General features: G+C 36.0%; 1 protein-coding gene across 1 annotated transcript; it reads right to left on the reverse strand.

Moving 5' to 3' along the window:
• Nucleotides 1-3,845: 3,845 nt before the first annotated feature.
• On the reverse strand, nt 3,846-11,747 carry LOC141653422 (pentatricopeptide repeat-containing protein At5g10690; the record flags this gene model as incomplete). Its single annotated transcript, XM_074461185.1, is given in 10 exon segments — nt 3,846-4,166; nt 5,501-5,677; nt 6,651-6,719; nt 6,913-6,990; nt 7,245-7,477; nt 9,108-9,243; nt 9,634-9,702; nt 9,799-9,960; nt 10,181-10,278; nt 11,615-11,747. Coding segments are annotated over 10 exon segments (1,437 nt in total), but the record flags the coding sequence as incomplete, so codon positions are not given.
• Between the last annotated feature and the right edge of the window lie 1,352 nt (nt 11,748-13,099).

Raw genomic sequence — 13,099 nt, forward strand, 5'->3', positions numbered from 1 at the left:
ACTTTTTTTATTTTCTTTTTTCACATATTAACTTCAACCATAAAATAGAGTAATAAAGCATTAACAATAATGATTTTTTATACATTATCTTTGTTTTACGTATTTCATAAAAGTTGGACAAGTTTACGCAATGAGTAAGAACATTACCGCCTTATAAATTTGAACTTCAAGTTTTAGTTAACTTCTGTCATCCAATTTAATCACATGAGATCAAGCAATATTATAGTAGTTACATGGCCTTAAAGTCAATCTCAGTTCAACTCAACTCTTTAAAGCTCAGTTTTTATAAGTTCAATTTAGAAAAGTTAAACTTTTATAAGTTTAAATTAGTTTAGAAAGTTAAGCTCAATTCATACCCATTTTTCTATAAGTTAAGATCCTATAAGTTTAGTTCAGCTCTTATAAATTTAGTTCAGAAAATTTAAGCTCTTATAAGTTTAATTTAGCTTTAATATGTTCATTTCAGAAAAGGTAAGCTCATATAACTTCAGTTTAGTTCAGTAAAATTAGATCTAAAAGAACATGACCTTAGAATACGTTTACATCATAATCATAGGATATTACAGATTGGCCCGGGCATCGCCCGGGCATTAAATCTAGTAAATATATATTTGAGGCTTTTTTCGAGCGACGTGGTAGTCTCCAACTTTTTTAAAACATTTAATTAAATTTTAAAATTAATTACTTACAATTTTTCTATTAGAATTAGGAAATCATTAATAATTTACAATTTTCCTATTAGAATTAGAAACTTACTATTTAATATTTGTGCACTTATTATTTTAAAAAATATTTTTTCCAACTTTTCTATTAGGATTAAAATATTATTTCTTAATATTCGTGTTTATTTATATATATGAAAACTTTGATGTACTATAGAAAAAAAAAACTTAGATATATTCATAGTCTCCAATTTTATACGCATTATTCAATATGATAATTCACAACATAAAACGTCTGTAAGCTCAATTTTTTAAACACTTAAAATAAAATTAAAAATTAACATAAAGAAATACTATAGAAATAATATTTAATAAAAATTAACGTATAATAATAGTTTCGAGTCTTTGTAATTAATCCAAGTGACTTAATTTTGTTTAGTACTAACTACTCTCGAGAATGCAAATAAATTCCATAATAATTCTCACATTCTAAAATTTTTGTTAAATGACCCGATTGCTTCCTATGACAAGCTGAAATTGATCATTACATGATCCATTCATTGTGTATTTTATGATTATCAAAGCAAGAATGCCCATTTTATTTCATCATAATAAATTCTCGACCCTCGCTGAAATTTTGTTATAATTGCATGTTTGCCTATATCATTCTAACATCTAGATTTGCACAAATTTATTGGGATGTCCAGCCTCTACTACACACGTAATAACATACTCGTATTAAACAGCAGCTTTTCTAAGGATGTTTGCTTCAAAGGTACACGATAAGTTAGCTTAGAAAAAAAAATTACATTCCTCACGTACCATTATTTATTTATCCTTTTAATTTTTATGAGGAATATATTAATCAAATGTAAAAAAATGATTGGGACGGAGATAGACCTAGCATACGAGCCAACCAGGTTAGGTTCGGGTCGGGACATATTTTTAAGAATTTGGTTCGAAATGCGGGTCGGGTTGGGTAAGTGGGGGAGTTAGAGGGGCTAGCAGGGGTGAGGGCGGTCAAAAATTTCATTGTTTTAGTTAAAATTTTCCAACTTTTTTCGAGTTTACCTTAAACCATTTACCCATTCACCCCCTACTGAGATTTTTCTCCCCCGCTGGGGTTAATTTCTGGTTCCACCACTGGGTCGGGTTGTTTCAGGTTCAGGACATTTTCGGATAGGTTATTATCACACTATTTAAGGATAGCAGTCAGTTCCAACAATAAACATTATAACCCCCGTTTTTTCATCATTTTCAAAATTGAAATCAAATAATTTCAAAAGGTTAAATTATAGTATTTAATGTTTCAACAATATTCATTAGTCACTATGCTTATATTAATTTAATAATAAAAATTAAGTTATTTTACTAATATTTTATTACTAAATAATTAATATGTAGATAAAAAAAACATTTGAATGAAGGAGTGCACGCACATAAAAAAATATTTTGCGAAATATCGGTGTTGCTAATGGAAATAAAATGATTTTCAGCTCTAAAATCAAATTCACACAAAAATAACGTAGTGATACGTAATATATATAAAAAGAAAACATAATCAATCAAAAAAATTCGGTTAAACGAGGATCAATCTCATTTCTCTCCTTTTCACGATGCTTGAATTACAGTCACGTACCGGTTATTTGATTAGGATTTTTTTCTGGATTTTGATGAATTTGGGGAAAGTTATTAATGTAAGATCAGATGAAGATTAACAAACAAGGGGAAAAAAACCAGAGAAAATAGAAAAGAAATAAACCTCACATAGTCACCTGTTGGGTAATCTGTGATATCGGGAAAATTATGGGATTAGTTTAGTACAAGTTAAATGATGTCCAAGTTCGGATTTTTCCCAATTAAACATTAGGTTGGATTAATATGAGAAGAGGGGGCTTAATTTGGATTATTCTCATGAAATAACCCTAAAAAGAAACTGAGTAACAAGAATATTTTGATGATGAAAAAAGAGCACATTAAACTCATTGTCAGAAATGTTTCAAGAGACATTGACAATAATAAAGATATGAAGCACACGGTTGAGGTGGGGAGGATAGGTCCAAAAAGAAGGGATCTAAGTGGCTTAAGGGTATACTACATGACTGCATCTATATTAGTCGTTTATCATACTTTAAATTCAAATATCAAAAGAGAAGAGGCGTGTACATGTTGTATGTAACACATGCAATGTTAAACGAATTAGTTTAGCATTAAGTGTCGATTAGTTTAGCATTAACTACTCCCTCCGTACCACACCAAAGGTAGCGTAGGGGAAAATGGAGTATTTAAGAAAAGGTGGAAAAAGTAAGGGTAAAGAGGGAAAAAATAGGTGGGTTATGTAATTGTGGGTTTAATTGTGGGTTAGTAAGTGGAGTATGTAATGACATTTTGTGTAAATATCAAATGGGTATAAGGATAACTTGGTAATATTATGGGCCAAATAAGGGATGTTACCTTTGGTGTGGTACGTCCGTTTATAGTAAGTGTTACATTTGGTGTGGTACGGAGGGAGTACTATCTAAGCAATATTTATTGTCAATCAAATATGTTAGCATTAAAATTAATCTATAGTCCCCCTTTACATAATAAAGGCTAAAACATCCTTACGCATTTTACATTTATTTAGACAATTACTTTAGAATCCGTGCAACGCACGGGCATCACACTAATTATATATAATTTATAATTTTAAGTAAAAGTAGTACTAAAAGTGATAAAATGTGTACCTACAATATAAAACTATTTGCTTGTGAAGAATGAGTTTCTCAAATATCCTTTTTCATCACTTTTTTTTCCAAAAGCAATACGTGCCCAAATGAACCGTAACTTGCAAGCAATGTGTTGGATACTTAGATAACCTTTGAGATATCCCACAATGCAAAGATATGGAATAACCTTTGTAGCCTTGTTTCACTTGTGTTACTAGGGCACTTCACTTTGTTCGTGTATTGAGACAGACCAAAAAAAAGGGCGAAAAATGACCGTATCCAACACTCGGATACCATGTAGTGTCCGCCTCTTGCAACCGAGTCGGAGTAAATCACTCATTGAGGTAGATTTCAGCCGATGTGATTGCCGAAGCGATTGCATCGCGGTTACATGGAAAAAGAGTGTTTTTCCAACACTAATATGACATATTTAGGTCAAATTTGCTCGATTATCAGCGAGCTTTAGTTTGGAGAGTAAAGCAGGAAGCATATAGATAGGAAGGTGGTGGAAATATCATAAAACATCATGAATCGGGGGTTTAAAAGTTCTTACAAAAACAGAAGTACTTGGCCACGGGAGCTTTGAGGCAGGCATATCCATAAGTTTTGATAGTTGGTCTAAAGTAAAAACTCCAATAGCCCTGGAGCCATAAGGGCTGTACATGTTGCTTTGCTTTACGACAATTACCATCTTGTAGCGCTTCTCTAGGATAAGGTCAATAACCCGGCCAGCCGTTGTGGATGCTGAAACATACGGGGGAGGGCTCCTCATCATTGCTGATACTGGCAAATTTAGCTGCAGGATAACATTGTTAGCAACTGACTATAGTCTATAGGTCTTTTTACTGATTGAGTTTTGCAGAAATACAATGTTTGTAGGGAGCACTTACTGACATAGTATCCGGTGGTTTCCTCTTAAAAGGGGCCTTGAATCTCAAACTAAGGGGGTGGGGGAGGGGATTTTGGGGTCAAGGGTTGGGGGTAGAATCGGGGATTGGTGGTGGTTCTTATGGCCATGGGAGAGTGTCAACGAGGGGAGGGGCTTGTCGGTTGACGACGGGGAGAAGGTAGTTGCCTGCGATGTGGTAGCTCGAAGTGAGTGGTTCATTTGTGGGAGATGGTGGTGGTTGTTGGGGTTGGGAGGGTGGTTAACGATTCCCTTGTTTAAAACAAACAACTAATGATATTAAAAGGTATCTTATTTCTTTCCCTTTGTTAACCTTTCCTCATCCCATTCCCTTATCCTTGTCTAAGCCAAACGCCTCCTAACACTTTGTCCGGCTAAAGCTCCAGTTTCAAATGGTTACGAGACAGAGCTTACATGAGAGGTACTTAGGTTGATCTCACATGTGAGACCCTATCATGGTAGATTATTATTTCTCTGAAAGCGTCAAGTAGATGAGAGAGGGATTCATGGATGGTCAATGATGATGCTTTATACTCTATTTCACCGTCTTTGCTACATCAATTAGCCTTTTGTAAAATTGTTTTACACTAATACTGTGTGAAACATGACCCCATATTTAAAAAAAAAAAAAAAAAAAAAGGGTACCCACCCTTGTCCAACTCCTTAACTGCTAACTAAGAAAGAATTACCTCCGTGGTGGAGACGCAGCCTATTAACATGTACACATAACTGTTCACAAAGGCTTGTGTTTGTCGCTATTTTTCCGGAAATCAATTTTTAAGAGGAATATTTGGGTTCCAGAGATGAAGTTCAGAAGTTCAGAATCTACAGTCCCAAATGAAGCAATACGAACGGAACTAAACTATAGAAGATGTGATAGTATTGATGTTCTTTTTCCTTGTACGTCCCATAACTAGAATATCACTAAAATGTTTGGATGAAAGATTTAGAGACAAACATATTAGAATATACTCCCTCCGTCCCGGTCATTTGTTGTCCTTTGATTTTCGCACAAAGACCAAGGAAATGGGAGGGGGCCAATTACTAAATGACAAGTGGAATAAATTGAGTGTGAATGATCAAATTACTCATCAAATTCATTCTTAAAATAGAAAGGACAACAAATGACTGAGACACCAAAAAATGGAAAGGACAACAAATGACCGGGACAGAGGGAGTAGAAAGTAAAGAAAGAATAAAAAGTATGACGAGAAGAAACATACGTCAGTGCAGTCTTCGCGGTGAAGTAAACCCAAACAGTTACCCCAGTCATCTATAACCGGCAAAACTGACTCTTTCAAGAAACCCATCATTACTTGACTTAGTTCCAAGTTTGCTTGCAGAGGATTTGTTTCTTCGAATGGGATCATGATTTTTTCCACCGGATCATTTACTGATACCTGTAAGCATTAAAATCGAACATGTGAATCACTGTTCAATTTGATCTATTAGTGTAAGGCGTAAACATGGTCATTTGAGCCTAACAAAATAGTTTAGGTTAGGAGAAATGAAATCATCACTATCATCGGTTGCCTTATATCAGCTTAACACATGATTCACTGTACACGCATCAAAAGACAAACTATCTCTAACAAGACCCTATGTGTGAGTCCATGATCCAATGGCACGGCAGATCTTGGAGTTAAAGATTAGAGGGGGCAAGGCTTGAAGCTTTGATTTCATATTTGATTATTCACCACGAAACATCAAGTGAAGGAGTGCCAAGTAATAGGAGTAACATAACAAGAACATTACCCAGTGCCACAGGGCTCCCGCAAATATCAAGGTGGGGGGTGGGTCGGATGTATGCAGCCTTATCTCTCTGTTGTTAGCACCTGTGTTACTCCGACTCTCCAACACGTGTCTGACGCGTGTTGGAGTGTCGGGGATGGCTATTTTGGGTGAATTTTCCTATTTTGTGGTCAAAATTGAAGTGTCGTGTCGTGTCCGGCACCGACACGTGTCTGACACGCGACACAGTAGTTAAATGAAGTGTCGGAGTAACATAGGTTAGCACAGAGATGCTGTTTTCGAATGACCCAAGGTGTGGAAGATTGCGTCGCAAATCGTACTTAATGACTACTACTTCACAGTGAAAAGAAGCGCAGCCAATTTAGTAAGCTATTTTGCTTTATTCCACCATAATCCAAAACCAAAGAATAAGTGTCATTGTCTTCATCAGAAATGGAGGAAACACAAGTAATAGGAGTAACCTATGTATTGAAAAAAAGGAAAATAGGGCCGGTCCCTTCCCAACATAACAATGATCCACCACCGGGTACGTGACACGTGACAACTACAAGTGACAATGCTGTAGAACACTGAAGATCTGAATCACCAGCCTTCAAAATAGACGGAGATAGAAGGCTATACCTGAGGAAGAAAATAGGGATGAAGTATGGACCGATCTAAGCCCAACAAAGCCTCTAATCGTATGGCAGCCTACATCAGCGTTAAAGAAAAACAAAGCTTAGGCAAACAGCAGATAAAATTCTCGCACCAATGTTGAAAGTATCAAAAGTTTCTAAATTAAACTATAATGGCCAAATGCCAACTGAATGTACACAAATCATCATATATAAACGAACGACGTCAGATATACTGAATAGTGGATAAGGCTCTTAGTACTACGTACCAGTCCACCCACACTAGTCCAGGACAGCCCTTTCCATCTAGCATTAACATCTGAAAGAATCTTTACAGCCACTTCAACCTGAGTCATTAAAGTACCCATAACAAAGTTAACACCCATGATAATGATGCTCCAATGATTATCGGCATCTGTTAGTAATTAGTGTAGCTTAGAATCTTCAAAAAAAAAATTACTTTGGATGGTAACACACGAGACTGACCAAATAACCCCATAATTAAACAAGGGATATAAAAGGTTGATCCCACATTTAAGATCGTCTTATACAAGACTCACTGCAGTATCTTATACAGGAGTTACTCATCGAATTAACAAACCTGACCAGCATTCAGAGCTGCTTCCATTAGAAGATGATCAGCTTCTTCCTGAACAGCAGAAGTGATGGTTCCTGAACAATCCACCCACATGCGATTGTGTAGATTTTTCACCGTCAAAAAATCACCTCTGTCAGCTAAAGCACGCATCAAGGAAAGATAAAGATGGGGCTTTGGCCGTAGACTTGAATTTTTTCCAGCCTTCTTTGTTATTTCACCAAAAATACATAAAGCATCTGTGATAGTGAGAAAGTTTCCGCTAGTCAAATGTACCGAAAGACCAACAGTTACTTGAAAGTTGAAACTAGTTAAAATAACCCACAAAACAGATGATGACGTCTGAATATTGCACAACCTAAATCACAAAAGAAAAATCTTAGTTCGAAGTAAAAAAGAGGAAGCCTAACAACTTTTGTTCAATTCACAAGTATAAGTCTGCATACACTATTTCCTCCTACACAATCAGAATCTGAAGCAAAAAAAATAAAAGAATGCATGGAATGAAGACCAAGTTCCCTCTCAAAAAACTTTAAGAACCTTGAACTTATTCAAGAACAGAGATGCTTCTAGTCCTCGTTAAAAGTGAGAGAAATGTGTAGAGAATATGACGGTACAAACAAAATATAAGCTGTAAAGCTAAAAGAAGCATTTTTTATTTTGGCAAGCTGCGTCATAAATACTTCTTTTGAATTACACTTTACTCTGGTTAAAATATCTTGTTGAGATTACGTGAAGATGAGAGATAACTCTACATAGAATTATTCATTCCTTTTTTATGTGTCAAAAATGTCCCACTTTTTATTGCAGGGGAAAGGTTGCCTACGCCCAACCCCCAACACATTTTGGAGAGGAGTCTCCTTGGAAACATCGGTGTAATAACAATGATCAGTCAGTAGACATGTATCTTTGTAACATATAGCGGAAATACATCAGGACAAAGCTTCTCCAGCAGTCACCATAAATTTTCTTTTAAAGAATTGAGGAAAGTTTGCCCTTTCAGACTCTCTTTCAAGTCATGTTTCTATATGTTTCAGATGCAAAACCTCGTAAGGGCAAAGAAGTTTTTTTTCGCAGGAACGATGAAGGGTGGAGGAACAAATTGGTGAAAATAGTTCAGTCCACATTTGGAAATTTGGTGATGTACATGAAAAGAAACAAACCAGAGGATCTTGAGAGGAGAGCTAAATCTCATACAAGATTCACATTTCTTTTCTTTGGACTTTAGGGTAACAAAACTCTAGGGCGGCATTCAGCAACACTTTTCACTCTTAAATCATGTAGAGAAAACCAACATGACTGCTTGAAGGCATGATGTTTTGGCTTTTGACCTTTGATTGATGGGTGACACAGTAACAATTTCCTTGGCTGTTTCTCATTTTAGATGTACCTCTACTTTTAATGGAAAAGAAGTAGACTATATATATTATATACTACACATCCTCCATATCCTATAACTTGGTAATTCTAAAGCTTTCAAGTTAACCAAGTAAACAAAAAGCTCAATAAAATTTTACCACTTTGAGGAGCGAAACACAAAATAGGGAAATGGAACATTGACGAGATAAAGGACGAAGACTGGACTAAATAGAAATAGCCATACTAAGTAGTAAGGCATTATAAGCTATTTCTTCCCTATAACTGCATAGGGGAAAGGATGCATGAGCATGACTCATGACTAGCAGGATGGTCGGAGTGTCGGACCGTTTTCAGCCGGGTTCACTAGGAAAAGTATATCTATTATTGTAAGGGAAACACAGCTTATGCAAACCATAATAAAACTCCATAAAATCTCAGAAATAAACAAGAGTTAAATAAGAAAAAAGTAATTTAACAGTTTACGGATATTCAATCAGGATAGCCCATTACCATTAATTGAGCCACAACTGAGCAGCGCATCAACAAGTGCAGTATAGGCAATTCGATCAACAGACAGAGCCTGAGAAGCTTTCATTTCCATCAGTATCTTCCCCACCAAATTTAAATCTTTGGTAAGTTGAGCACCCTATAAAAAAAAAAGTCCACTTTTTAAGTTTTCAATTTTAGTCAACAAAAAAAATGTTGCCAACTGCAAACTCAATAAGAAGCTACAACAATATCACATTTCTGATTAGTACATCATCAGAAATGTCCACTTTTAAGTTTTAATGCTACAACATATCACATTTCTGATTTGTATAAAATCATCATCAGTTTAAAAATTCAGAGTGCAGAGAAAATGTATCCTGAAACACTCTCTGTTCAGCCGTGCGCGCCTATATTCTTGAGGAAAGGCATGAAGAATATGATAACGTATGCCTAGAAATTCTACATTAAAACCACACAATAAGACCAATTCACGGGAAAAAAAAAATTTATTCATAAACTATAATGAGTTGCTTCACACTGAACAGACCTTCAATAAAGTCGTGTAGGTTACATTGTCCGGGAAAAGATCATAAGAATTACACTCTATTGCAGCTTCCTGAAAGACATTAAGGGAGGTCCGAGTAATAAGTATATGATATTTCACTCAAAAGAACTGAGGCTTTGAAATGGCCTTTCAATACATGATTTAGACCTTCATCTCATCCCAGAGTTGAATTGCAGCATCTAATGTTCCTCTCTTCACTGCAGCGAGGATGAGTAAGTTATAACTAAGCTTATCTGGCTTTAAACCTTGGCGTAGCATTTCATCACGTACAGTGAGAGCGGCCTCAGGGGAACCTATGTTTATGTAACCCTGAAATAAGTAGACATGGCTATTCAGCTTATAACCAACGACACAATATACCTATAAAATTAATTAATGGAGCACTTACACAATGTGTTAATACAAAAAAGCAGAAGCAATAAAGGCAAGTGTAGCGGACTAGGTAAGAGAAAACAGAAGAATACAAGGGAAAAGTGAACTTTTTGCATTAGAAATTTTTTTTGGGAATCTTGGGATTACATATTTGCACCTTCATAAGCAAGTTGTAGATCAATATTGAAGGGCTGCCACTTTCATGGAACACATATCCATAGCGTGCTAGAAGTCCACTTGCACGGCGTAGATCCCCTGCACTAAACAGCTGCAAGTAAGATTGCATAAATGGAATACTCCTAACTCATAAGACCACTTTAAACAACGAACCAGAATTGAATATCTCTCATAGTATCTTACCGTTCCACCACATCTTTCCATAATTTAACCAACATACAATATCTCTGTTAGCTATAAACCGATTAATGCACATCCCTCTTTTTGACGTCTTACCCAAATCCCAGAACTACTCATGTTTTCGATAAAAAACAGTAACTGAGTGCCTCAAGGCTCCCGCAACATGGTGTCGTGTTTGGGTGGGGGGCATAAGCAGTTTCACCACAAAGTGAACAAAAACAGAGAACTAAAGAATAGCGAGTGACTCCATTGGAGATAATAGATACTACTCATGTTTTCTACATTTAAAAAAAAAATATAAACCCTGTGTAGAGTATTTTTTTTTCTTTTAATCACAGTGCAATACTTGTGGGAGCCAGCCACAAACCTCAAATAGAAGTTCAGCACACCGATAATTTGTTTATGACACCTCGAGAACGCTCATTCCTAGAACCACCTCCATTAAATTTATTAAAAAAAACACCTCTAGTCAAGGTAAGATATTTTTCAGAAAGTTCATGGCTTATGCGCAAATTGTTAACCATAATATTTTCATGGACAAGGTCTAACAATCATGTGAGCAAGATTACTGAAGTTTAACAACATAGAGCAACTGTGGAAATTTGAATACTCCTTGATTCAAGAGAGACCAAAAGACAAAGCAAAATGGTCCCTGAAAGACTGGAGCAAATTAGAAGCAAATTTGAGGGATATGAACTACACATAGTGCAGCTTTTCCTGAAAATCAACGCGTTACTTGGTCTAATGCTCCTTCAGCACTAATATAACAATCTCGGCGGTTATCTTAAAATATGTCTGATACTCTGATACAGTAGTACATCACCTCAGTGTCTCAGACCCCCTACTGATTATGCACAATGACTTCATAAGGTTGTTCTATACTTCCATTAATTAGGAGGATCTCAACGTTCAGTTGACAAAAGTATCGCTATATAACTGGTTACAGATATTCACAGAAAGGAATACCCTCCAAGTAATAGTGGTTCTATGAACAACCAAAAGCACACTAAAAATCTAAAGAGCCGGGTTTTTTAGGTTCAATAGTCGTAAATCAATAGTCGTAAAGCCGTATAGAATTTTGCACCAGGAAGGACATGTACCCAATACCCATAAAGGTATATGAAATATAGGCTCATCAAGACTTGAAAGTGTGATTAACTTTAAAAATATATTTCTTAGTTTTATAGGAAAATACCATAGAACAGTCAATTAATTATAGTTTGCAGGATGCTACCTGCATCAACGAGAGCATTAAGCAGGCCATGGAGCAGTGGCACCGACAATTTTGGATTTCCAACAGCATCGCCTTGCTCCACAGCTTCAAGAAACTGAAATGCTTCGTCGATTCTTCGAGCCTTACCAAGACCCTTGATTCCAGTTTTAACAGAATTAGTTTCAGATTACTTACATACAATAAGTTGGGTACAGGCATTACAATAATGCATGCAGGAACTCTGAAGGATAAAAGCACACATGTTTACCACATCTCAATGACATGACTCACATTCTCGAAACCACGGCTCTTGTATCTGAAGCCGACTTATTCATGTACATGCAGGGGGCATTTGTTTCGCGCATGGGTATGAGTTTGGAATCAGGAATCATACCTAGGTGGTATGGTGTTGGAACTCCATTCCTCATACCTTTGAAACTAAATTAAAGTTGAAATACTTTAAATAATAATTTTAACATATAAAATCATGAAAATAAAGATTTAATCAAAAAATTATATAAAATGTTTCATTTACAAGATGTCATAATATTTATTTTCACATTTTTGTTTATTATAATTTGATACCCATGGGTATCAATCTCATACCCACCCCCCTCCTTGGGTATGAGAAACCCATATCTCATGGGTTTGAGGTATGGATATGAAACCCCCAAATTTGCCAAACAAACACTTGGTATGGGTTTGACTCATTCCAAACCCATACCTCATACCCTATTTTACTCAGACACGGATACGAAGTATCGTATCCGACACGTGATTTTGAATTTTAATAGATATGGGAATACGGTCAAAGGAGTATTTTGACTATTTTTTAGATACGGATACGACACGTCTTATTTATTATATACATATATTCTCTTTTTTTTTCCATAAATTGGGAAATTATTAAAAAAATGTATTGTAGACTTGTGGTTTGTATGACATGTTCTCAGTTTTATAAGTGATATATACGTGTAATAGTACAATTTACAACTTTAGTAAATGTGAGGAGTAAAATATTGTGTCTCCAGTTGTCCAACTACCCACTGACCCACTTGCTCTTCTTTTCCTAAAAATGAAACCCTAATGTGCAACCCACTTCCCCAGCCGCAATACTCATTTTTCTCTATCGTGTCCCATTCCGGCGTGTCGGGGACGTATCCCGTGTCGTACCCCGTATTGTATCGTATCGACACGGGAAACGCCAGTGCTCTGACGTGTCGGAGTAACCCTGCTCATACCTTTTGTGTTTGAACCAAACGCCTCCTAAAATCGGACAGAAGTATTTTGGTTTCTAAGGCATGGTACTAAATACAAGCCGTGACACCACACTGTCACCAATAGACCAAGTTATCAAGGGTATTTGAGGCGGTATAATGGCTGCATTTATGACACAATGATTAAGATTAAGCTATGATGTCTGATTTTTTTGCTAAAGTCCCAGGCAAAGATTTAATACCATGTTGTAAGACATTGGGAGGGGGGCACTACTAATTGCAAAATCTG

This window comes from Silene latifolia, chromosome 4 (assembly GCF_048544455.1).
Source record: "Silene latifolia isolate original U9 population chromosome 4, ASM4854445v1, whole genome shotgun sequence".
Lineage (NCBI taxonomy): Eukaryota > Viridiplantae > Streptophyta > Magnoliopsida > Caryophyllales > Caryophyllaceae > Silene > Silene latifolia.